The sequence below is a fragment of the Stegostoma tigrinum genome, chromosome 10 (genome assembly GCF_030684315.1).
Source record: "Stegostoma tigrinum isolate sSteTig4 chromosome 10, sSteTig4.hap1, whole genome shotgun sequence".
NCBI lineage: Eukaryota > Metazoa > Chordata > Chondrichthyes > Orectolobiformes > Stegostomatidae > Stegostoma > Stegostoma tigrinum.
In genome coordinates, this window is record NC_081363.1 from 83,382,561 (window position 1) to 83,410,064 (window position 27,504).

A 27,504-nucleotide genomic window follows, 5' to 3' on the forward strand; every position below is an offset into this window, starting at 1 on the left:
GAGCGCCGACTTGGGGACTGTTTTGTGGAGCATCTGCACTCGACAAACGACAACACCTTCTGATGGCCACCCACACAAACTGGAGGAGCAACACCTCATTCTGCTTGGGATCCTACAGCCCAATGGCCCCAACATAGAATTCACCAGTTTTAAAATCTCCCTACCTGCATTTACCTATCACCATCCCACCTATCTTGCCCCAGCCCCACCCCTCTCTCTATTTATTTCCTAGCTCCCACCCCCTGCCCATTTCAGAAGGGTCCTGACCCAAAACTTCAACTTTCCTGCTCTTCTGATGCTGCCTTGCCTGCCATGTTCCCCCAGCTCCACACTGTTGTCTCTGACTCCAACATCTGCAGTTCTTGCTAACTCCAAATGCTGAGACCGATGTTTTTTCTTCACAGGCCTCGTCTGGGAGCCATGCTGCACAGAGTTATTGGCGTCGGTGTTCTCTATCTAATTTTCTCAGCAATTGAAGGGATACTTCGAGTCACAGGAGTAAGTAACATGTAAAAACATCAAACATCCATTTGTTTCAGGACAGGAGTCATAAAAGCTGGTGAAGTCAATTCTGTGCTAGGACTCATCACGACATTTTTAAACCATCACATGTTTTTTTTAAACTATGAAAGCCTAAGAAGGGTTGTTGTGTTACATTGACTCGGATTTAGTTTTCCCTCCTGAATTGATTTACTCTGACTCCTATCCCTTGTTTGTGTGCTTGCTTGGGCAGTGCTTGTTTTCTGCAGCACTGCAATTATCTCAGCGTTGAGTATCTCAACGTGTAGTAAAACATTTCATCTCCTGAACTGTTTTTTCCCCCCCCCACTGGTCTTGACATTAATGACCCAATATTCAGTGTCTGATAACCAAATAACTCCATATTTAGGTCCAGTGGTAGCTCTTCCGCTGAACGTAAAATAAAAATCACAAATTGTGAAATAGATCTGTCATTCCACCTGGTTGAAAGGTGCACTTCACTTAGTGTCGTCATTATAGCTCAAAATCAACTTTGTTTTGTTCCTGATTTAGACCCCACTAACTACTCTGGCTCTGGTAGGAAACATCAGTCTCTCCCTGATTGATTCCTGTGTACTGTGGTGGATATCCTTTGCGTCATATTTAAGCGTTACCCCCTCACTATATTCTAAGGCTTAAAGAGTCAAAAGATGCAATATCTGCTTTTCAGTTGTGAGCATGTAGTTTACAGTCAAGAGTCTAGGTTGTGAAGCAGAATAGTCCTGGCTGTCATAAATGAGTAAAGGGCCTAATCTGTCAAGGAGGCCGAGTAAATGGAGCTGCAGTAGTGAGCGAGGGTGGGGTCTGTGCTGTGGAGGGGAATAAAAGTAGTCTTTGTGGAAAAGCCAGCATATTGGAAGACCAAAAAGTTCCACCAAAAGATGTAAATTTGTCAACTAATGGCTGACTTTATCAATCTGGATATGAACTGAAGGGACAGGATTGATGTTGTTTTGTTCGATGAGGATTTAAGATAAATCAAACTAGACTGAACTGATGTCTTTCATTGAATCGTAGCTGGAACAGCAGTCCATGGTTAGTATTGCTAAGTCAGGAAAGTTAAATGCCTCAGCTAAATTGTCACAGGTGCCAGAGAAAAGACATGGATTGGATAAGGGAACATCAGTTTACATCAAGACCAAGCTATTGGTTTTTAAGTATTTGCTCACTAGCTGTGAGGATCCTGGTTCAAATCAGTTCAGACAGCTTTAATTGAGTTCTAATTGGCTGTGGTCACCCAGTTGCCAGTGGAGTGAAACCAAAAGTTAATTATAGATTCTATTCAAATGAATGTTTTGTGTCTCAAATCATTGAAGGCATGCTTGCTATGCATGTTGTGCTGTACTGTGTTTTCCCAGTTTCCCAATTCTTCTTATCTTTTCTCACACTCCCGCTTTCCCTTACTTTCATCTGACTGTCCTGTCCTTTTTTTTAGGAGAATTTCGACTTGGCTCTTCTGGCCTTTATCCCTCTGGCTGTTCTCGACACTGCCCTTTGCTGGTGGATATCCTTTCTGGTTATGGGAACTTCCGGGGGAAAGGATTTCTGTTCCATTTTCAGCAAGGAAAGGCCATTTGCTTATTCAGCTTGCTGCTTCTTAGTGTACAGTTTGGAATTCATTACATTAGAGATTGAGTAGAGTTAATGTGGGTTGTAACTATCCACTAATTGAGTTAAATAACAATGTTTGTGTAAATAGTGCATACCTTGGAATGATAACATGGCAGCCATGGAAACAAGGAATTTAGAAGCGCTTATCCCTGTAGCTTATTAATTGGCGCTGGTTCTTTTTAGTTTGATAGCAATTTAGGGTTCTCTGATCAGAGTTAATAATAAATCCATCTCTGTTTCCTGCTTTTATGATTAGTGAATGTAAACATTTTTAAAAATGCGGTGTTTTAAAGGGACTTCAGCCTGCTGGCAAGTGGGTGTCTGAGGTTTGAGTATATTTTGCTTATTATTTCTTATTACATAAGACAATCAGCTACCCAGTTTTTGATTGATCTTTGAATTTTTTTAAAATCCTGTTGTTTTCTTTTGTGTGGGGTCATCCATGTTGTAAGGTTTTAGAATTTTACTTCTATTAAAATCTGAAAAGTTTGATGCAATGCAGATGCTACAAATGCTAAATGACAACCTGGTATATAAAACAATAGATTGTGGGTTGACTGTGATTCCAAATCACAGCCATGTAGGTTGGTTAACTTGCATAATAAGTAGCCACTGGCCTTGGAAATAGTATTGTGTTTTGTAAAGGAAATGCACCCCTGTGGAAGCAAGGTTCATATAGTCCAATGCACATAACATGTGACTCTAGAGTTAAGGATTTGGAATTAATGGACTTTCTTGAATTTGATTCTGCCCCAGAAATTGACTTTAAATTTGTGATAAATTTAATGAGTGTATAATTACTGTCAGTCCTGATTTTTATTTTGGATGCCTTTCTTCAAACAGAATGCTTATTGCTCTGTTTTCCATAAACAGAATGATTATTGTTTTTTTTCTCTCCGTAAACTGTATCAGTTTCTTTTTAATTGCATCCATTTCCTTAACCGGTGATACATCTTCATCAGCTTGACACAGACCATGAAGATGCTGAAGCTAAGAAGGAATGTTGTGAAACTCTCTTTATACAGGCATTTCACAAACACACTCATCTTTGCTGTCATAGGTAAGATACAAATACACAGTCGTAGAATTATCCAGTATGGAAGCAGACCCTTCGGTCCAACTCGTCCATGTGACCAGACATCCCAATCTGACCTAGTTCCATTTGCCAACAGCTGGTACCTATCCCTCTAAACCCTTCCTATTCATATATCTATCCAGGTGCCTTTTAAATCTTGTAATTGTACCCAGCTCCAGCACTTTGTCTGGCAGCTTGTTCCATATGCACATCACTCTCTCTGTATGAAAAAGTTTCCCCTCAAAGCCTTTTTAAATCTTTTCCTTCTTAAACCTTTGCCTTCCAGTTTTGGACTCCTCCACCATAGGAAAAGACCTTCATCCTATCCATGCCCCTCATGATTTTATAAACCTCTACATGGTCACCCCTAGGCCTGGAATGCTCCAGGGGAAAAAAGCCTCTCCCAATAACTCAAGCTCTCCAGTTCCTTTTGTAAACCTTTTCTGAACCCTGTCAAATTTAATCCTTCCTATAAAAGGGTGATCAGAACTGTATGCAGTATTGTAAATATAGTCTCACCAATGTCCTGTACAGCCACAACATGACATCCCAACTCTTGTACTCAGCATGACTAATGAAGGCAAGCTTGTCAACCACCACCTTCACTACTTTGTCTACTTGTGACTCCATTTTCGAGGAACTATGCAGCTGCTACAGAGTTAGCTGTTAGGTGGCCTAATTAGACAGTGGGGTAGCTTTGGATCCCTGAGTTTCTGAAATTTACTCTCACTTGGAAATTGCTCACTTTGGTGAATATATATTTGCAAAGCACTGACAAACTGCAACGAGTACAAAGTACAAACTACACGAGTTAACTGAGTAGAAGAATTGGCAAGTGCTACATTGAACTTTTGAAGGTTGACCTTACAAATGGCTCTTCAAGTCGTGGTACCAAATATTATACCCAAAGCTATGCTGCCACCTTGACTAAAGAAGGATTTAACTTACAGGGCAATCATGATGTATCTCAAATGGGAAAAATGTTTTGTGGTCTAAAAATCCAAATTGTTGGTCTGTTGACCCTGGCCTAAACAACACTTGTTATTTCCCGTGTTTTGAATGCAGGTTCCATGCCGTTTTTTATGGGATTTCCTACAACATTCAATATTCATATTAATGGAATAAATATTATTCGTGTTAAGTAAAATAAACTCAACGGATCAGTCAATTAAGTTTTCTACATTATGTTGAATTCCATGAGATGTCCCCACTGCACTTGGGTTTGAAAGTCCAATTTGACCAGCACAGAGTTCATTTCAGGACAGATTCTGTTTAGTGTACGACTTGCTGTGCAAACATCAGCTATCTAATTGTACTTTCATCTCCTGAAATGTATTTATTGCTACTCCTAACCTTAACATAGTTGAAATACCTCCAGGAGTTAAGTGACAGTAAGTACTATCAAGTATAGAAGGCACTTGAGAACAGTTGCAAGTTTGTACTTGGTCTAAGCTATAAACTGACCTTAGTTACTTGCAAAATTGAGTTATTTCAAACTCTCCAATTAGCGTGGAAGAAAATCAGTTTATGTTCCCAATCATAATTACTATTTTGTGTTATGATCTACTTGGGAAAGTGTACTAATTCTCAAGCCTCACCACTTCTGTATTCACCACAGAAGTTAAAATTTAAGTAGAATGCACTAAGTCCCTAATTCACCTGTATTAAGGAATTGGATCAACAAACAGTGATCAGGTTCCCATTCTTTAAAAAGAAATACTATCTATTACCAATAAATAAGTTCCAACCATAGGTAAACAAAATTATAGACTATCAACAGATAGCTCTGCTAGTTGAAACTCTAATCACGCCTCCCTCCCAAAAAAAACCTTTACAAGCACATACAGACAGACACACAAAAAGAAATTGGGGGAACAAAACAGGAGAAACACAATTCAACAGCACCAACCCACAGGATTCAATAATTTTATATCCTAAGACTTTCTATTCTTCAATTCCCTTTATACATATTCTTTCACTTCTCAATAGAAGACCAGGGCAATTGATACATTTATTACAAAGTCTGCTGGTTACTGATTAAAGGCAGGAGCTTTGCTAACTGTAGGAAAATATAACTAACTTTCTTCAGGCACTTGTACTGAAAACATAGAGAACACACACCTGCCTTTTTCAACAATCTGGAAGTTTCTCCCCTGTCTTGTAAACTTCTGAAAGAGTCTACCTACCCAACAGCCAATCCAAGTCATCTGGTTGATGTTTGGCAAATGTAACTGGTCATATTTGCACAAACCAATCAGTTATCTTGCTAGCCAAATCTCCTCAAACTGATGCTGTCCAGTCTTATCTCACCTGCTGCACTGCTGGCAAAGCAGCAGTATAAGCACAACATAATGATTTCCAGCAACTTCTTTGCAAAGCAATTCCTTTCCCAGTTCTTGGTTTTGAAATGCTCCCTTTCCATTTTAGTCCACAACTAAAAAAGAAAGTGATGCCCAATATTTCTGTGCGTGCACTTCAGGCAACAACAATCAATTCCAGTTGTAGAATAGCCTGCTGAAAATACTTAGGTTTTTGCTAAGAATTGCATTGCACTTTAAATAATGTTTGGAATCTTAGACATGTAGTAAGGCATGGGTGAGATATAATTTGTGCACAACTGTGGGTATTATTGCATTTACCCCTTATCATGCAAATGATCCCCTCCTGGTGGTGTTGAGGAAATGATTAGTGTATTATTCCAGGTAGATTAACCATGGCAATTCAGGTCGAGAAAGAGACTGGGTTCCTCTACAAAGTTAATATTTTACTTCAAATTTTTCATTTCTTACTCCTATTTAGCATCAATATTTTTCATTATTTGGACAACAAAGAAGTTCCGGCTGGCAGACTGTCAATCAGTAAGTAAGCTCTTCTTGACCCATATTATTATTTAATTTTTCTTGAAATATCTTAAGTATGAACTGCAGAATTTACAGTAGATAGGATTGCAATTACTCTACCTCTTAACTTATCCTTCTTGCTGCAGCTGTGGACATAACCAAGCCCTCTAATAGCTCACCCCAAAAGCTAGTCTTCACCTTTGGTCCAAGGCAGTGAACTGACTCTAGATGAAGCATAATGTAGCCAAGTACTATCCTCTCGTTTCACCATAGGATCTTACATAATGTTGCATGGCATTCTTTAACTGGATCTTCTATGCTTACTTGGCAGCCCTAAATCTATTTGGATAAAATAGATTGGATCATCCTGATGTTAGAGGATATCCTTTGTCCAAAAATATGTGCTAACATGAAGGCTGTATTGCCTGATGATATTGCATTGATCATGACTTCCTGCACATCACGGGCTTCAGTAGTTAAGGATATGTAGACAAACATTTCTAGAACTGCAAATGTAATTTTTAGAATGGTACGTTGGGCTTCTGGTGTCAGGCTAAAGGTATCACTGTGATATTCACTGGCTATCATGCACGACATTCTGAAAAGGAAAGGGAAATGGTTTCACGATTACAAGTCCTAACCAAATTTGGAAACCGTTGAGGTTCTTCAGAGATAATGGGAACTGCAGATGCTGGAGAATCCAAGACAACAAAATGTGAGGCTGGATGAACACAGCAGGCCAAGCAGCATCTCAGGAGCACAAAAGCTGACGTTTCGGGCCTAGACCCTTCATCAGAGAGGGGGATGGGGTGAGGGTTCTGGAATAAATAGGGAGAGAGGGGGAGGCGGACCGAAGATGGAGAGAAAAGAAAATAGGTGGGGAGAGTATAGGTGGGGTGGTAGGGAGGGGATAGGTCAGTCCAGGGAAGATGGACAGGTCAAGGAGGTGGGATGAGGTTAGTAGGTAGATGGGGGTGCGGCTTGGGGTGGGAGGAAGGGATGGGTGAGAGGAAGAACAGGTTAGGGAGGCAGAGACGGGTTGGACTGGTTTTGGGATGCAGTGGGTGGAGGGGAAGAGCTGGGCTGGTTGTGTGGTGCAGTGGGGGGAGGGGACAAACTGGGCTGGTTTAGGGATGCAGTAGGGGAAGGGGAGATTTTGAAACTGGTGAAGTCCACATTGATACCATTAGGCTGCAGGGTTCCCAGGCGGAATATGAGTTGCTGTTCCTGCAACCTTCGGGTGGCATCATTGTGGCACTGCAGGAGGCCCATGATGGCCATGCCATCTAAAGAATGGGAGGGGGAGTTGAAATGGTTCACGACTGGGAGGTGCAGTTGTTTATTGCGAACCAAGCAGAGGTGCTCTGCAAAGCGGTCTCCAAGCCTCCGCTTGGTTTCCCCAATGTAGAGGAAGCCACACCGGGTACAGTGGATGCAGTATACCACATTGGCAGATGTGCAGGTGAACCTCTGCTTAATGTGGAATGTCATCTTGGGGCCTGGGATAGGGGTGAGTGGGGAGGTGTGGGGGCAAGTGTAGCATTTCCTGCGGTTGCAGGGGAAGGTGCCGGGTGTGGTGGGGTTGGAGGGCAGTGTGGAGCGAACAAGGGAGTCACGGAGAGAGTGGTCTCTCTGGAAAGCAGACAGGGGTGGGGATGGAAAAATGTCTTGGGTGGTGGGGTCGGATTGTAGATGGCGGAAGTGTCGCAGGATGATGCGTTGATCCCACCACCTTGACCTATCCCCTCCCCACCTCCTCCCCACCTATACTCTCCTCTCCACCTATCTTGTTTTCTCTCCATCTTCAGTCTGCCTCTCTTTTTTTTTTCCCCCCCTCCCTATTTATTCCAGAACCCTCACCCCATCCCCCTCTCTGAAGGGTCTAGGCCTGAAACGTCAGCTTTTGTGCTCCTGAGATGCTGCTTGGTCTGCTGTGTTCATCCAGCTTCACACTTTATTATCTGAGGTTCTTCAGGCAGAGTTTCTGTGTCTGTTTTTTTTTAAAATGCAACCTCAAATGTAATAATTTTGAGGATTCACATCCATTTTGGAATGAAGATATTATGAAGTAGATTGAACAGGTTGTGCCTTATCCCTTTGGAAATTAGAAGAATTCAGAGAGGTAATCTTATTGAAACATGTAAGATCCTGAGTGACTTGACAGGGTGGATCCTTAGAGAATGTTTCCCTTGAAGGAAAGACTAGAACTAGGGGATTTTTTTTTCTGCTTTTGAAGGTCATTAGACTGTGAAATTTTCTTCCTCAAAAAAACAGTGGCGACTAGGTCACTGAATTTATTTAATGTTGTTAGATAAACAAGGAAATTAGGGTTATGGGAAGTAGACAGTGAAGTGGAATTGAGACCACAGCCAGATTAACCATGACCTTATTGAATATTGGAGTGGGGTCAAAGGGCCAAATGGCTTTTCCTGGTCCTGTGATTGCATCCAGTGCCAAATACAGGTGAGTATACAAACAGAATGAAATACAACTGAATGCAAGGCTGTGGAAATAATGTAGGAAGGAGAGCTTTACACTCTTGGGAGATTGGAATCAATTCTGTGAGAAGAGGCGTTTATACAAGAAGCAAAAGTTGGATTGTAAAATCATTAGAATAGTGTTCTCACTCAGGTTATTTAGACTGTTGTAGAACATTTAAACCGATTTGATAGATTTGGATAAATCAAGGTGTGAGAAGTAAAACGCCATTAAAATCAGATACAGTGGAACTCCAATGTTGCAAAGATCAATAGGCTTATAGTACAGATGTCTCATGGCTCCCAAAAACAAAATCCCCAACTGGGTAAGTAAATATGCACCATTTCAGAACCTTTTTTAAGTTGTCTAATATCAATGGTAAGTTCACTTCCATTGTATAAGTACTGAAGTACTTAGAAATACATAAAAATTTGGCTTGATTATTTTCAAATAATTGCACTGAATTTCCATATACTGTTCCTGTAATTATTCTGGAAGAACATAAATTGATTTAACATAGTTGACATACGTTTGCATCAATTGTACTCTTAACAGAGTGACTGTCGAACTGCAGTGTTTGATTTCAATGCTCATTTCACTATTAAAATAATTATCAGTGATGTTTACACAGTTCCTGTAAATTTTACAGGTCAGCGCAACATTGAGGGCCGAAGGGCCTGTACTGTGCTGTAATATTCTATGTTCATCTCACAGATGGTAGTATCCTCCCCCACTCCGCCCAAGTACATCGAGTTAGAGATTCTGAAAAGATGAAATAACTGAAGTCTCACTTTGCAACACTAAATGTTGCAAATAGCTAACTTCAAGTGCTGTATGAACCAGATGTATTCTGCAGCAGTACCGTTCATCCACTTGACGAGCAGAGTTTAATCGCTTGGAAATTCTGTTACATCAGCTATTTACCTATTTCAAAAATGACAGGGATCAGACAAAGGAAAATAGCAACAGCAAGAAAGTTATTACATTTATATATAACTGATATCTATATCAAAGCTAATACATTTGGTCAGCTGCAGGCACAAATTGCTACATAGGATTACAATGTAGTTCCATCAGACCATAGGATGCAAGAGTAGAAGTAGACCATTTGGCTCATCGATGTGCTCCTCCAGTCAATTAGCTCATGGCAGAATGATAATCCTGAACTCCACTTTCCTGTCTTTCCCTCCAACGTTTGTTTCCCTTACTGATTTGAAAATCTCTCTATCTCAACTTTAAATACTCTTGTCCAGCTCTCTGTAGTAAAGAATTCCACTATTCTTTTGTGAGAAATTTCTCCTCCTCTCTGTCCTCACTGGGCAACCTTACACTAAGAAGATTATGCCCTGCGGTCCTTTCCTTTCCTATAAGGAGAAACATTCTCTCAGAACTACCCTGTCAAACCGGCTAAAAATCTTGTGTCTTAAGGTCATCTGTCATTCCTCTAAACTAGAGTACAAGCTCCTTATAAGAAAACTTGTCCTACTTTGGATCAACCTCGTGAACTTCTTCCAGACTGCCTCCAATGCTGTTATATCTTGCCTTAGACAAGGAACCAAAACTGTTCAGTGTTCTGGGTGTGGTCTAATTAGTACCTTCTAAAGTCTTAGTGAGACTTTATACTTTTTATTTGAAATAAAGACCAATATTCCATTTGTCCTCTCTATTAACCAGCAGAAGTTCTATGCTAGCTTTTTGGGATTCAAGCACAAGGACCCCAAAATCCTTCTGTACTGCAGCTTTCTGTAGTCTTTTTCCATTTATATATTCAGTTCCCCTGTTCTTTCTACTAAAGTACATAATTTCACATTTTTCTGCATTATATTCCATCTGCCAAGTTTTTGTCCACTCGCTTGTTTATTTTTTTTTTTGGTAGACTGTCATTCTCATCAGTTGCTTTCACACTAATTTTTGTGTCATCCACAAACGTAATGATAGTACACTTACTTCCATAATCCAAGTCATTCATGTTTATTTTAAATAACTGTGGACCCATCACAGATCCTGTGGCTCTCCACTAGCTACAGGCTGCCATCTTGCAAATGCCTACTTATTCCAACACACTTCTATTAGTTAGCCAATCCTCTATCCATGCTATTATGCTGCTCTCAATACCATGTGCTCTTATCCTGTGAAATAGCCTTATGCGCTGTACCTTTTCAAATGCCTTTTTTGGAAATACAAATATATTACATCAAACAGATTGCTTTATCTGACCTGTTTGCTACCTCTTCAAAGAATTGTAATAAATTGTCAGGAAAGAATTCCCCATTATGAAATCATGTTGATGCTCCTTGATGATACCATGTATTTATTATACTTTGCCATTCCATTCTTTATAATAGATTCAAATATTTCTCAGTGACAGATGTTAAGCTAACTGCCCTATAGTGCCTGGTTTTTTTGTCTCCTTCCCTTTTTGAATAAAGGCATTACATTGGCAGTTTTCTAAGACTTTTCCTGAATCTGATAATTCTTGGAATGTTACTACCAGTGCATCCTCTACCTCTGGCTTCTTGTTTCCTATATCCTGGGATGCATCCCATGTCCACAGACGTAACATTGTTTAGCCCAGGTATTTTTCCTCGGATGTTGTCTCTAATATTATTTATTGTTTGTTTATTTTTTTCCCCACTTTAGCCATTTGATTATTTAGTACTTTTGGAATACTATCAGTAACAAGTGACTACAACAATTTATACTGCAAGAGAAAAGGCTTACTGATTGACTGAGGCATTATCCTAGAGGAAGCACTAGGGAACTATAGCTCTCCATGATTCTGATCAATTCAAAAAAGGCACAAAACTTGAACATAATAACTAATTTAAGATAGTCATTCATTCTTATAACATGGTTCATTTACATTTACTAGAAGTGACATACATTCATGTCCAAGGACCAGTTCCCAGCTGATAAAAGGAATAACATTTATCCTTACACCCTTTTGTTAAGCAAAGATGTAAGATTTGCTGACATCTCCACTGTATCAAGGGAAGATTTGAATATTATGATCAGCACCAGAAGTGGCCACTCTGACTTCCTGCATTGTCTGCTGCATCTGTTCCAGTTCTGGTACTTTTCAACTTTAAGTAGCGCCAACATTTCTAATACCTCCTCTTTATCAATTTTTAGTTCATCCAATAAGTGAACTATCCAGTCTTTCACACTGACCCTGGTGGGGTCTACACTCTTTTAGTAAAGATAGTTGCAAGGTACTTAGTACCTCAGCTCATAGCCCTGCCTCCATAAGTAAATCTGCTATCAGTTCTATATCAGCCCCATTACTTTCAGCTCCCTATTATATGCCCATGTCAGTCGTTTGGATTTTTCCTTTTAGCTACCAATATATCTCTTTTATTACAAAAACAAAAGGGAGAACATCTTTTAATTGATCTTGTCAAAAATAAATCTCTGAAAAAGTGCAAACAGATGAACAAATTGTTCTGTAAATTTCAAACACTTTTTTATAACAAAATTAGAGCAAGAACAAGACTTAATTATCCTAATATAGATGGGAGAATTTGTGGGGGTGATGGTGGAGTGGTAGCTGTAATGGCTCTGAACTATTAATCCAGAGACCCAGGTTAATTATCTGGGGATATGGGTTCAAATTCAAGTAATAAAAATCTGGGGAATTGAAAGCTTGTGTAAGTGTTAGTGACCATGATGACTGTTAGGTTTTCATTTGAAAAAATATCTAGTTCACTATTGTCACTTGAGAAAGAGAATCTGTTGTCCTTACCTGTGTCTGACATACAAGGGACTCTTAACTGTCCTCTTAAATAACCTATCCAGCCACTCAGTTCAGTGGCAGTTGCGTGTCAAATGCTAGATTTGTCAGTGATGTCCACATTATGAGAAAGAATAAAGATTTTTTTAACAAGTGCTGAGGATCAATAGGATTTTAACTTCCAATATGTTTGTTGGAGAACTTTATGAATCAAAATGTCTCTAGTCCAACAAGGAAGGAAGCCTTGTTTGGATCTTGTTCTGGGAAACAAAATAAGGAAATTGGAATGTTACAATTGTACTTTATTTAGAGCTAACTGACCACAAGGTTGAATTGTTAGCCAGGAAGATTAAAGCAAGTGTAGATGGGAATCGAAAGTTAGCACAAGAAACGAAGATAGCTTACAGGAAAAGATTGGTGGCAAATGAAATAAAAGCCTAAGACACTAGAAATATAAGATAAGTAGTTGTGTGCGGGGGGGGAGGTGGTGGTAGTGATGGTGGTGGTATTGAGCCTCTTGAGGAACCAAAGGAAAAACCAAAAGGAAAATATTGGTTTCACTAAAAGAGGAAAGGGAGATTATGGACATCTAATAAACTAACTGAGATAGAACATTACAGCACAGTACAGGCCCTTCGGCCCTCAATGTTGTGCCGACCTGTCATGCCCATCTAACCTACACTATTCCATGTACGTCCATATGCTTATCCAATGACTTAAATGTACCTAAAGTTGGCGAATCTACTACCGTTGCAGGCAAAGCGTTCCATTCTCTTACTACTCTGAGTAAAGAAACTACCTCTGACATTTGTCCTATATCTTTCACCCCTCAATTTAAAGCTATACCCCCTCGTGCTTGCCGTCACCATCCTAGGAAAAAGGCTCTCCCTATCCACCCTATCTAACCCTCTGATTATCTTATGTTTCAATTAAGTCACCTCTCAACCTTCGTCTCTCTAATGAAAACAGCCTCCAGTCCCTCAGCCTTTCCTCTGTAAGACCTTCCCTCCATACCAGGCAACATCCTAGTGAATCTCCTCTGCACCCTTTCCAAAGCTTCCACATCCTCCTTATAATGCGGTGACCAGAACTCTACACAATACTCCAAGTGCGGCTGCACCAGAGTTCTGTACAGCTGCAGCATATCCTCTTGGTTCTGGAACTCGATCCCTCTATTAATAAGAAAGCAAACAGTGTTTTAGCTTTTAACAACCCTGTCAACCTGGGTGGCAACTTTCAAGGATCTGTGTACATGGACACAGAGATCTCTGCTCATCTACACTACTAAGAATCTTACCATTAGCCAGTACTTTGCCTTCCGGTTACTCCTACCAAAGTGCATCACCTCACACTTGTCTGCATTAAACTCCATTTGCCACCTCTCTGCCCAGCTCTGCAGCTTATCTATGTCTCTCTGCAACCTTCAGCATCCTTCTTCACTATCCACAACTCCACCGACCTTAGTGTCGTCTGCAAATTTACTAACCCATCCTTCTACGCCCTCATCCAGGTCATTGATAAAAATGACAAACAGCAGTGGACCCAACACTGACCCTTGCGGTACACCACTAGTAACTGGTCTCCAGGATGAACATTTCCCATCAACTACCACCCTCTGTCTTCTTTCAGCAAGCCAATTTCCGATCCAAACTGCTATATCTCCCACAATTCCATTCCTCCACATTTTGTACAATAGCCTACTGTGGGGAACCTTATCGAATGCCTTGCTGAAATCCATATACACCACATCAACCGGTTTACACTCATCTACCTGTTTGGTCACCTTCTCAAAGAACTCAAGGTTCGTGAGGCATGACCTTCCCTTCACAAAACCGTGCTGACTCTCCCTAATCAGTTTATTCTTTTCTAGATGATTATAAATCCTATCCCTTATAACCTTTTCCAGCACTTTACCAACAACTGAGGTAAGGCTCACTGGCCTATAATTATCAGGATTGTCTCTACTCCCCTCCTTGAACACATTTGCTATCCTCCAGTCGTCTGGCACTATTCCTGTAGACAATGACGAGTTAAAGATCAATGCCAAAGGCTCGGCAATCTCCTCCCTGGCTTCCCAGAGGATCCTAGGATAAATGCCATCCGGCCCAGGGGACTTGTCTATCTTCACCCTCTGTAGGATTTCTAATACCTCTTCCTTGTGAACCTCAATCCCACCTAGTCTAGTAGCCTGTATCTGTGTTCTCCTTGACAACATTGTCGTTTTCTAGAGTGAATACTGTTAAAATATTCATTTAGTGCTTCCCCTATCTCCTCTGACTCCGCACACAACTTCCCACTACTATCCTTGATTGGCCCTAATCTTACTTTCGTCATTCTTTTATTCCTTAAATACCTATAGAAAGTCTTAAGGTTTACCCTGATCCTATCCACCAACAACTTCTCATGTCTCCTCCTGGCTCTTTTGAGCTCTCTCTTTAGGTCTTTCCTGGCTACCTCGTAGCCAGGATGATGTGCTAAGAATATTTGCAGTCCTGAAAGTTGGCATTTGACCTGGTTGGAATGCATCATAATTTGCTGAAAAAAAGTAATTATAGAAAAAGCAGAAGCATTGGCCACAATCTTAAATTTCGCATTGGATACATTAATAAACAAAAGAGTAATTACTCTGAATGCCTAAATGACTAATAAAATAGCCACATGCCTTGCATATGCACAGACAGAGCCAAAGACGACAGATGACTGTGATAGTCATCATGCCAGGATTAATTTACATCCATTTCTGATGTCACCACGTGCTGCACGCAGTTAGTGTCACCTATATTTCACGTTATTTTGTCCTTAAAGTGACGACCAATTCTCCATGCTAACTTCAGTCACTTAAATAGCCATAAGCAATTATGATATTACATCCGATCAGTCCACAATTTGGTTAATAGCGTTGGTTGATCCCTTGCACCATCTTTTTCTTTGCATATTTTGGTACTTTTTTCCTTGCTGAATATTTAAATCAGTTGTCTCACTCACTGCAGACCCTCTGTAAATACCCTCTGTTCTGTTGCTTTCTTGCTAAACTTTGCATTATTAATATTCCTAATGGTTTTAGAAGTTCATCTCCAAGACACTACCGAATAACTTGGCAAAAAAATTGTCAATCTTGCCTTAAATTTCAAACTTCTGACTTTGAATATTTAAAAAAAATTTCGGTTCTTTTCAAATAATAGTGGCCTCTACTTGCGCACGCATACTCCTTTGTGTGAGCTACAGTTGACATTTGAACCATTTGCAACCCTCAAAAAAGGTTAATGGGGTTTCTAAAATAAGAGGATTAATATGTGAGCGAAGAGATTTAGTTTATAAATCAGTTAGGACAATACTTAGCATCACATTTCCTCAAAAGATGAAAATAAGACTTCAATAAAGAGACCAGAAATGTTTGAATTGATCTTGCTTTAAAGAAGGCACTTCAACTTTGAGTTCTAAAAATTGGACTGTTCTTGGAATAGTGAATTGAAAGTTAAGATGCTATTTAATTGTGATTGAGATAAGCAGGTTTTCTTTAGAGTCAATAAAAAAAACAGCTGTGACCTCTGGCAGATGAGTCAATAACCAAGTGTCACATTTTAAATCATTAATGAAAGATCTAAGGGGGGTGGAAGACAAGAAGTTCTTTTCCTTTTTTCACTGATTGTTGTCAGGATTTGGAATGCCCTAACGGAAAACAGTGAATGTGAAAATGTCCAGTAAATTTAAAGCAGGTGCTTGAGGATGAGGGACCTTTGAGTTACAGACTGGGATGTGAGGTTAAGCATGAGTGCTTTTATAGAGATTAAGCACAGATACGATGCTGAATGGCTGCCTTCCGGAATACAAGTTGTAGTGATTCATGTTGCTCCGAATAAAGGTTCTGGCTACAGAGGAGAAAACCCATAACTGCAACTCCTAGCTTTCAGGCAGGCTATTAAGACTGAGCTTTAGTTATAACCTATAGCAAAACTTATTTTATATATTTTAAAATTTATTTATTCACTTGTATGACATGGATATCACTGGCCAGCCAGCATTTATTTTCTGTCCCTTGTTGCCCTGAAGCTGCCTGCTTGAACCACTGCAGTCCACGTGCTGAAGGTTGATACACAATGCCCTTAGGGAGGGAATTCCAGGATTTATGCCCAGTGACAATGAAAGAACAGTGATATTTCCAAGTCAGATTGGCGAGTGGCTTGAAGCGGAACTTGCAGGTGACAGTGTTCCCAAGTATCTGCTGGCCTTGTCTTCTAAGTCAATATGGTCATGGGGTTTGCAACATGCTGTTTTAGGATCTTTAATTTCTGCAGTGCATCTTGTAGATAGCACAGTCTGCTTCTATGGAGCATTGGTGATGGAGGGATTTGATGCTTGTGAACATGATTCCAACCAAGTGGGCTGCTTTGTCCTGGATAATGTTAAACTTCTTGAGTGTTTTCAGAGCTGCATCTATCCAGGCAAATGGGGAGCATTCCATAACACTCCTGACTTGTGCCTTTGTAGATGGTGGACAGGCTTTGGGGAGTCAGGTGGTAGTTACTCACTGCAGTATTCTGATGTGCTGTTGTAGCCAGTGCTTATGTGACAACTCTAGTTGAGCTTCTGAACAACGGTAACCTCACAGATTTTGATAGTGGAAAATTCAGTGATGTAAACAGGCTTTCAATTCAAAAATTCTAATTATTCTTTGAAGTTATAATTTTACAGGGTATTAATTTCAGAGCCATGGTGACACTGTTAATGCTATAATTAATATCTTGCAAACAAGATAGCTATTTACTGTGTGGCATGGTCCAGACTAAACCATAGAATAGTTGCACACGTTCAGTCCCAGTTCTCTAACAGTACTTCAGCTGGTCTCATTGCCGTGTCTTTTCTCATATCCCAACAGATTTTCTTTATTCTCAATGTAATTATCCAATTCCCTTCTGAAAGCCACAGTTGTACCTTCTACTGCCACCACCATTACCCTCAGCTCGTGCATTCCAGTTCTCAACAACTTCATTGCTGCAAGTAGTTACATAACCCATTGATTGGACTTGTAACCATATTGGCATTGAAGAGCAACAATAGATAATTATACAGTATGTTTCACTGGCTGTCACTGTTTGTAAAGGTTGTCTGAAATAAGACCATAAGATGTAGGAGCAGAAGTAGGATGGCCCATCAAGTCTCTCTGCCATTGTATGAGAGAATGTTAGGTCTGATAATCCTCAACTCCACATTACTGCCCTTTCCCTGAACCTGCAATTCCTGTCTGGATTGAAAATCGTCTGTCACGGCCCTTAATGAAGCAGCCTCAACAGCCGTCTGCATTAAAGAATTCCACATTCACTACCTCAGAGAATTTCTCCATCTCTATCTTAAAAGGACAACCTCTTTACTCTGAGATTATACCGTTTTTTTTCCCACTTGTGTGTGTCGAAGAACAATCAATGTTCCCACAGAACTTAAATGAATACCCATCAGGAAGTGAGAAGAAACACAATGAAATCATGTACAGGCAGCATTTTTGATTCCTTTCTTCTGTGTTTTATGCAGGACTGGAGAGAGCGGTGGATAGATGATGCATTCTGGCGATTGCTGTTTTCCGTCATTCTGTTGGTTATAATGATCTTGTGGAGGCCTTCAGCAAACAATCAAAGGTTTTGGTGTATTTTTTGGCACAGATTTCTAGATTTGTCTTCCCCCTCTCTTGTCTCAGCTGAAGATAAATGGGGTGTTGATGGCAATGAAGGTGTTGTTGTTGTTGTTCATAAATACTTTTAACTGGACTTTGCCTGTGTGTTACCACGTTAAAGACATGAGGGGGGGGGGGGTTATTTAACGAAGAAGAGTTCTTCCTCCTGTTCCAATGTCCGGTAGCTGATTATAAAGCAGCAAGGGTACAGACTGTACAATGTGCAGCAGAGGATGGGTTTCTCAAATAGGAGATCTCATTGCCCCAGAGACGAATTGCTGAATTCAAACATTTGTGACAAAAATGTACTGGGAGAATCTTGTTTGGACTGCACCTTTAATGTATTTATTGAGTATAATCATACTACAGGGCTAAATGAATCACGTATCTGATTGATAAGACCTATAAGCCTAAGCCTGGCCTATCTGAAGGGTAAAGTTTCTCATATCTTACCAATATAGGCAAGAACACTAACTCAGTTTACTCTCTCTTGTCTTAAGCTACAACCATGCATTGAACGCTCCATTGTTTTCTCCCTATATCCCTCTTTTTCTTTTTTCTTTGTTTTGAAAAAACAACGTTTATTGATCTTCATCCAGCCAAACACTTATTTTCTGTTTAGTTCTCCTTTGATCCTTCATTCTTTAGTGATGGTTCTGCAAATGTAACATTTGACTGGGATGTCATCTTCACAGAAGTGACACCAAAAGACAATTATCCAATTGAAAATGGATCACACATATATGTTGTGTCCCAATGATCAGTCTCTAAAGATGTAGTTAAAAACAAAGCAAAAGCTACAGTGACAGTTGGGAATACTTTGAAAGTGCTCTGGTGTATTTTTGAATTTTGTTTAGTAGCTGTATTGATTCTCAAACTAGTACTCAGCGCTAAACTAATTCCTCACAATTATTGTTTACCTCAAATCAAAAACTAAAGCAAAATACTGAAGATACTGGAAATCTTAAGAATAGAAAATCACTGGATCACTGTTCAGATCACTTTTGGAGAAGAAACAGTTAAACTTTTTTTGGGTTTAAAACTGTCCTTGAACATCCTGAATACCAGTATGGTGGTATTTTTTGATTGTCTGTACACCTGAGAAGACCAGGTCTTGATGTCATAGAATTAGCAAGATTATCATCTGTAAAGCAATAAATCTCTTTAAGGGAGCAGATCTCCCAGCATAGATTGTTACCTAGGTCTCAGGTGCAAGGCTGGTCACGCTTGCTTTTCCCCTCTCCCGTCCAACAGTAAAGGAGGATTGGTAAGGTAAGCACCCTGGGAGGAAAAACAGCCGTAAATTAAAAACAATTTTAATTGTTAAGTTTTTGAAGTTTTGTAACGGGGTAAAATACAGTGTTTTTGGCATCTTGTGCCATAAAGCTGAAGAAGTGGATTTCTTACTATTATGCATTTCATGTGTACAGCATATTATGTATGTGATTAATGAAATGTTGCAGTTTAATCTCATTGCTCTAATTTTTATTTTCATTTTATAGCAACATCACCGAAGTTTCATTTATTCATGCATATTGAAAGAATTTGGGGGAGGTTCTGAAGATCTAACTTAAAAGTTTGTTTTAATGGTAGAATTCCACTCAGTACTGTTGCAAGAGTACTTACAAATTTGCATCCTTGCTTCTTTAGTATAATCTTTAGTTTTATGTATTAATTTCACACATCTGATCCTTGCTACAAAAATTACAAACTAAGCAGCTAGACAGTGAAGATGACATTTAGCTTGGAGAAGCAATTTTAATATTTATTCACGTGACATTGGAATGTGAACAGAAAAAACGTATTTACTTACGAACAGCAGATAAGTCATACGTGAAATTTCAAAGAACGAATTGTTAAAGCACTCTGTCTATGAGATCTCTTACATTCTCAGTAAATGTATACATTTACCCAAAACCTTCCTTTGCACTCCAGTTCACTTCGCAATTTCACACAAGATTGTGTAATATTAAGAAAGCTGTTTGTTTTACAGGTTTGCTTTTTCCCCTCTGGCAGATGATGATTATGATGATGAACTAAAAGAACCAATGCTCAATGAAGCTTTTGGTGAGCAGAGTTGATTTACTTAATAGCCATAGTCTAAAGTAGAACATGTTATTAAGTAAACAAAGGAAGAATAAGAAATTGAGTACATTAGAGCTTTTAATTTTGGCAAGGTTTCATAGATTCATTGGGAAACAAAAATGATGGGCACTTTTGTCATTTATTGGATTAACTCAAAATTGGTTTGCAAGGCCCCTTACACCAATATTATGTTAAGAGGTTTTCAATAGCAAAATGAAATGGAGAAAGAAGTGATGCCATTTATTGAGTACAACTTAAGGAATTTGTATCCTGTATCTCTTTGCAGAGGGAATGAAGATGAGGGGTACAAAAGCGGAGTCTAATGGCTCTGCGAAACTTAATAAAGTGGTAAGTAAGATGGCAGACAATGTTGATTCAGATGTAAGTATTGAGATTGTATGGACTTAGAGCAAAGTAGCTGAAAAATGTTTCATATTAATGTCCATACATGTATGTCAATCTGCAAAACTCTGAAGTCAATAATTATAGACAGGATGTGTTTGCCAGGTTGATTATTTTTAACTTGAATCCAGAGTTATTTTCAGAGAAAAGGCTGACTTGTTTCATAGAAATTGAAGTGTAGAATCATTGAATGCAGTGTGGAGAGTCCAGTTGAAGAAGCCTGTCCTGACAAGAATTCCTTTTAACTGCCTTCTAGTAAATCCTGCAAGATAGACTATAGTTATCGACATCATATGTAGACAACTGTTTAAGCAGCTAAGACTTGATTCAGTGATATCCCATCATGGTTGATATGCTGATTACTATAATCAGTACTTCGAGGGGGTCTCAGTAGTGAAATGGGTCCTTCAACAGACACACTGTCAATGCAGACCAACAAATACGAAACCTGCACTCGATCTATAGCCGCCTATGTTCTGGCATTTTAAGTGTTCACCGTAATGCTGCTTAAGTTGCAAAAGTAACTGCCTCCTCCACCCCTCAAGTGGTGTATTCCAATTTTCTACCATCCTGTAAACGAAAACATTTTCCTTCGATCCCCTTTATAACACTTAGTCTGCACTTTAAACATGTGCCTTCTAGTCTCGGACATGTTTACCATGGGGAAAAGAGCTCAATTAGATCACTCCTCAGCTTCCTCTGCTTCAGGGGAAACAAATCCAGCCAGCCATTCTCTCCTTATGACTGAGACTTTTCATCTGAGACAACATCTTGGTGAATCTCCTGTGCATCCTCTCTAATAGAATTAGATACTTGTGATAGTATGGCAATCAGAACTGTACACAGTATTTCATCTGTGGCATAAACAATGATTGTAAAGTTGCAACAAGACTTCCATGCACCTATAATCTACATCAGTAAGCATCCTGTACACTGACTTCACTTCATTGCCTACCCATGCTGAACCTTCAGGGATCTATAAACTTGTACACCAACTGTCCTTTTGTTTTTCAGTCCTCCCTAGACAAGTACTGTTCACTGTTCAAATTCTTCTTCTATTAACCTTTCTAAAATGCATCACGTCACACTTAGCAAGATTAGATTCTATCTACCTTTGCTGTGCCCAATTTACCAACTGATCAAGATCATCCTCCTATCAATACCATCGTTTTTTTATTTTGTTTTTTTTTGTGATGTCTACAGACTTACCAGTTATACCTGCTACATTTAAATCCACATTGCTAATGTATGTAATAAACAGCAAGGGTGTTAGCAGCTAGGGTACACCACTGGTCACCGTCTTCTAATCACAAAAACAACCTGCCACCCGTCACACTTTGCCCCCTATTTGCAAGCCAATCTTGTACCCAGTTTGTTTCGGATCCCATGGGTTTATACCTTTTGGACCAAACTTCCATGTGGCACCTTGATGAAGGCCTTACTGAAGTCCATGTAAACTACATCAACTGCACTATTTTCATCATATATAGCCACCTTTTCAAAAAACTCAAGTTACTTGGACAGGATTTCCCTCGAACAAATCCATGCTAACTATTCCTGATCAATCCCTGTCTTTGCAAAAGTTGAACAATCTTGTCCCTCAGATTCTCTCTTCTCTTCCCCCCCCCCCCCCAACCATGACATCAGGCTGGCTAACTGGTTTGTAATTATTGGCCTATCCCTACTACCCCACATGAACAAAGGAACCACAAACAGCTATCCTCCAGTCCTCTAGCACTTCACCCATTGCCAGGTGAAGTAGTAAATAGTTCTGAAGAAGGGTTACTAAACCTGAAATGTTGACAGTGTTTTCAACAGCAAGACCTGCAGACATTCACCAGGTACTTCTGTTTTTACTCAGTAGTAAATTTGTCAGTCAGTGCTGCAGCAATCACATCCCTTGCCTTCCATAGAAGCCTGGGATACATTACATCAGACCCAGGGGATTTATACACTCTTATGCCTGATAAAACATCTGATAGTTCTTCCTCATTAACTTAGGGCTCTAGAACCTCATCATCCCAACTGAAATCTCCAGTTACAGCATCTTGCTCCTTTGTGAATACAGTTGATCAATATTCATTTAAGACCTCATCCATGTCCTGAGGCTCCACACACAGATTGCCCCTCTTGTCTCTAATTGGCCCACTCTTTCCCTGGTAATCCTCTTGCTCTTAATATACTATAAAATACCTTTTGGGTTTTCATTAATTCTATCTGCCAAAGATATTTCATGGCCTGTCTTTGCCCTCTTAATTTATTTTTGAAGCACCCTCTATGCACACTATCCTCCTAAAGGACCTCCCCATTCATAGTGCTCTGTACCTGGTATATGCCTCCTTTCTTTTCTTTTTTATCAATCTTTGTTATTCCTTGACATCCAGGGTTCTTTGGACTTGCTGCCTTTACCCTTCACTCTTAGAGGAATTTGTTGGCCCTGAACACACTCTATACTACTTTTAAACTTTAAAACCCCTATTTTCCAATGTAGACTTGCCCATAAGTCTATCTTCGGCAGATCTTATCTAATGATATTGAAATTGGCCTCTCCTTTTGCACGCCCCCAAAAAAAGGATTAGACACTTCGGCACTATTCTTATTTCTTTTTGTAATGACTTTGAAACCAACTAATTCTTCATGGATATGATGCACACAAATTCAGTGCAATGTTACCTCCTAGGCATTAATTGTATGTGAATGTAATTAAAAGGTTGGTGTGAAGAGATAATCACCACAACATGAAATTTTAATAATAAATTGTTGGAACACCAAAGTAAGATTTTTGCATGAGGGACTTGAAAAAAGTGAAATACAACTACTACAAATATGTTAACTTTAATATTTTACTAGAAAATTCCTTCACTATTTACATTATACTTTAAAAATACTACTTCCAAAATCACTAATTTAAATAGCCAGGATGAGATGAGTAAAACCCCAAAGTAGTAATCTAAGCAGGTGTCTGAGGTGCTCCCAACAAGCTTGTAACATTGTTTGTACTACCACAGTCCTCTCCCAATCATTTATACGGTTCAGTTACTATTCCACCCTGTAATTACACTCCATTTCCTTAGACATCCTGTACCCTTTCTAGCTCAAAGTGCAGGTTTGTTGGAAGCAATTGCCATTGAATGGACAAGATTAGACTAGGATCAGTGGCGAGCAATAATGTTAGATGGAAAGCTAACCTAATAGCAACCATGTAATCATTGTCGAATGTTGTAAAAAACCCATCTCGTTTATGAATGCTATTTAGGAAAGGAAACCAGTCATCCTTACTGGTCTTGTTGACATATGGCTTCAGATTCTCAGCCATGTAGTTATCTCTTGAAAATAAAGAAATGAGAAATTTATAAACGTTTATGGATGGGTTAGATAAATGGGACAAAATTTGGCAAATGGAGTTTAACATGGATAAGAATTAAGTTATCCATTTTGTTCAGAAGACTAGAAAGGCAACTTATTATCTAAAGGGAGAGAAACTTGAGTATTTCTGTGCTTGGGGATCTGGGTGTCCTTGTCCATGAATTGCAGAAAACTCGAGGCTGGTACAATAGATTGTAAGGGAGGCAAATGGAATTATGTGTCTATTGCCAGAAGAGCGTATAAGCAGGGAAGTAAATGTTGCTTCAACCGTACAAAGCATTAGTGAGACCATACCTGGAATATTGCTTACAATTTTGGTTCACTTAGTTGAGGATTGTAGTTGCATTGAAAGCAGTTCAGAGGAGATTCACTGGATTGATTCCAGAGGTGAGGCATTTACCATGAAGAGAGATGGGCAGTTTAGGCCTCCTGTAGGGTTTAGAAGAATGAGGGGAGAACCAAATGAGGTATGTAAAAAAAAAAAAGATTAAATGGGTTTCTTTCAATGTTCATTCACGGGATGTGGGTGTCACTGGCTAGGCCAGCATTTATTTTTACATTTCTAATTGCACAGAGGGCAGTTGAAAGTAAGCCACATTCCTGTGATTCTGGAGTCACGTAGGCCAGGCCAGGTAAGGACAACAGTTTCCTGCCGTAGAGGATATTAGTGAACCGGATGGATTTTACTGACAATCAACATGGTTTCATGATCATTGTTACACTCCAGATTTTCATTACATTTAAATTTCCTCCATCTGCCACGCAGGATTTGAACCTAGGTTTCCAGAATATTACTGTAGTCTCTGGATTAACAACACTACATATCTAAGTAGTCATATCTAAGGTTCTTCAATGCCTTAATGTACTGACTTCAGTGTTGTAAATTCCCTAATGTTTATATCGTTGTTTTCATCTTCAGCAATTTGACTTGAGCAACAATACACTTAGACCACTGCCTCCCCTAAGTTGACCATGTGAATGTAGAGAACATATTTCCTTTTGTGGAGAAATCTCGAACAAGAGGTCAGAGTTTAGGATAAGGAGTAATAGACTTAAAAATGGAGACATTACTTTCCTCAAAAGATCATGAATCTTGTGATATTCACTATCTCAGCATGTGGTGCATGCTAGAACATTGAATTTTGGGAGGAGATAGATTTTTAATTAGTCATGGTTTGAATGATTGAGCAAGCAGGAGCAATGAGCTAAGGCTGAGATTTAGATCAGCCATGTTAATGGTAAATGGAGGAACAGACTCAAGGGGCTGAAATGCTTACTCCTGCTCATAATTCATTCTTCCTTTCAAAAAAATATAAAAAACAAAAATTAAACTTGGGGTCAAAAACTTAAGTTGCTGGAAAAGCTCAGCAGCTCTGGCAGCATCTCTGAACAAACCAGAGTTAACATTTTGTGTCCAATGACCCTTCCTCAGAACTTATTTAGCCTTTGATGTAGTTAAGCATAGTGAAATCCTGTCTGCAACTGGTTTGTGAGCATTGTTGATGGAAGAGGCAGCTTTATTTTCAAATCTAAAAACAATACCAAATTGGTAAATTACAACTATAGCATTGCCAGATTTCAGGAAATTTTCAAAGGTATGTTTGTTTTGCATCATCTCACTTTTTCCCTGTTTTGGGAAATACTGGGGCAATAAGCTGATTATCAACCTGTTGAATTCCATTATAACTTATTCTTCCATGATCAACAAGTCTTGGAATGAAACTTGATCCTGAAGTTTTTGTTCAAGCCAAATTGCTGAAGTTGAAAACAATGACGTAAACATTAGATAATTTACCACGCCGAAGTCAGTGCATTAAGGCATTGAAAAACCTTAGATATCACTCAACTGTGTTATTATTGTTTACTTATCTTTACTTATCTGTGTTCTGTTTCACGTCTGGGTTGATGGTATAAGCACGTTTGTCACCATTATGAAGGATGATATTTTAATAATTTAGCCTTTCATTCTTAAAATTCTTGCCATTCCTCACAGGATGAAGATCTGAAATGGGTTGAAGAAAATGTTCCATCTTCCATGGCAGATGTGTAAGTGACTTAGATTACTGGCTAGAAAATGAACTGTTGTGCTATAAGCTTTCAAATGTATCCATCAGTTTTATTTCCTTTCACTTGTAGCTTTTAATGGTATTGGTATATTTCACACGGAGTAACATAGTAAGGACTGGAGTACCATGACAAAAGGTTAGAAAATAAAATACAACTTCTTCTGAATTTTCTTGTAATTTATGAAAATTGTAGAATTCAGCTAATGCAATGGCATATTCAGGAATGTCAATGGTTAGTGTCACCTTAACTTGGATTCATAATTCAAGAACAAAAAAATAAAAGATGATGAGCATATGGAAGTTCTGCTGAAATTGTACCAAGATTGATTCTAAAATTCTGTGGACTGATTGAAAAGGAATGTGAAAAGAGCTGAAAATACAAATAGAAGAGTTGATGTGAAAATTAGTACATTGCACATTTAAACTTCTCATGGTAATCTTCAACCACGGCAGAGATGCAGGCATTTCACTTTGAACTCTGAAGGGATAAACCATGACTCTAAAGGAGGAAAGAGTGAAATGACAACAAGTACAGAAAGCTGTTAATTTGATTTCAAAGAGTAATGAAGATATTTTCTTTGTTAGAAGTAGTATTAAAGCACTACCTTGATTTGAGGAAAGACTATCCAAGATGCACAAGTTATCATACAATCTTTAAAGAAAAGCACATATAACAGTAGAATGATCAGCAGAAATGTAGTTGTGCTGCAGAGTGGACACGAAGTTTGTTAATGCTATGAAAACACGGAAAAATGGATGAAAAGTCAGGATAAAGTGTTAATCACACTACAACACAACGTGACTTTCTCCTCTGAGTACAAAGAAATTGTATACATGGCAATTGTTTTGTAATTTGTAAGAATTTAATTTTTCATACAACTTCATGGTTTTACCAGAAAAGACATTTTAATACAACCTTTCCGTTCTTGTAAAATGATTCAGAACAAAGAATTTATCAGACTTTTTTAAAGAGAAAACAATGGTTTTATTTCTCTGGCATTGTCTTCTGCTGTCACCTGTGGTTCACCTCAAAACTCTTGTCCTTTTGAGCTTTTTTATATAATTTGCTTTGGAAGGTCTTATTAAACATCACAAAGTCCATCAACAGTTTTGGCTTGCTTCCTTGAGTCTGAAATAGTGTACACTGTTTCTTTATCACCTATCTTACTTCACGTATGATACTATGAAGACTTGTTTTCATTTGGATGAGCATGTACATTTCTCTGGGGAAGGAAAAAAGATTTTTTCCAAGTCAATTTTTTAAAGTCTTTGAAGCAATGCTGTTTTAAAATGCAAAATTTATCTACAGAATGAGCTGCAAGAAATTACAAATCCAGAGGTATAATCTTTGGATGATGCTGGTGGCTTAAATAGATGGGATCGATTGCTAATTGAGGCACTGGGGGAGGGTGGGGCATCATAGCAACAAAGCTATACAGTGATGTGGCCAGGGATGAGTTGTCACTTCCTGTCTTTAATCTATTCTTTGGATACAGATGGTGAAGCACCACCTTGTTGGTCATTTGCTTCTAACAGTTTTCTATTTCGATTGAGTTGACTAGCAGCATAAAAATCACAAGATGTGAAAACAGCAAGTAAAAAAGCAGGATTTTGCTGGTGGTTTTACATTTGCTTTTGTAAAGCAAAAATGATTTTTGACGATGGTC

General features: G+C 39.0%; 1 protein-coding gene across 5 annotated transcripts in view; it reads left to right on the top strand.

Moving 5' to 3' along the window:
• LOC125455829 (transmembrane protein 87A-like) overlaps positions 1–27,504 on the top strand; it is a 59,682-nt gene that overhangs the window by 27,215 nt on the left and 4,963 nt on the right. For 4 of the 5 annotated variants that reach the window (XM_048538320.2, XM_059649319.1, XM_059649321.1 and 1 more), the window contains 8 exons: positions 405–498; positions 1,955–2,023; positions 3,082–3,190; positions 6,005–6,063; positions 17,780–17,883; positions 19,912–19,985; positions 20,290–20,351; positions 25,765–25,817. In XM_048538320.2, coding sequence (XP_048394277.1) covers positions 405–498; positions 1,955–2,023; positions 3,082–3,190; positions 6,005–6,063; positions 17,780–17,883; positions 19,912–19,985; positions 20,290–20,351; positions 25,765–25,817 — 624 coding nt within the window. Of the gene's footprint in view, positions 1–404; positions 499–1,954; positions 2,024–3,081; positions 3,191–6,004; positions 6,064–17,779; positions 17,884–19,911; positions 19,986–20,289; positions 20,352–24,345; positions 24,404–25,764; positions 25,818–27,504 lie in introns of all 5 variants that reach the window. The other variant, XR_009446257.1, reaches the window with a different exon arrangement.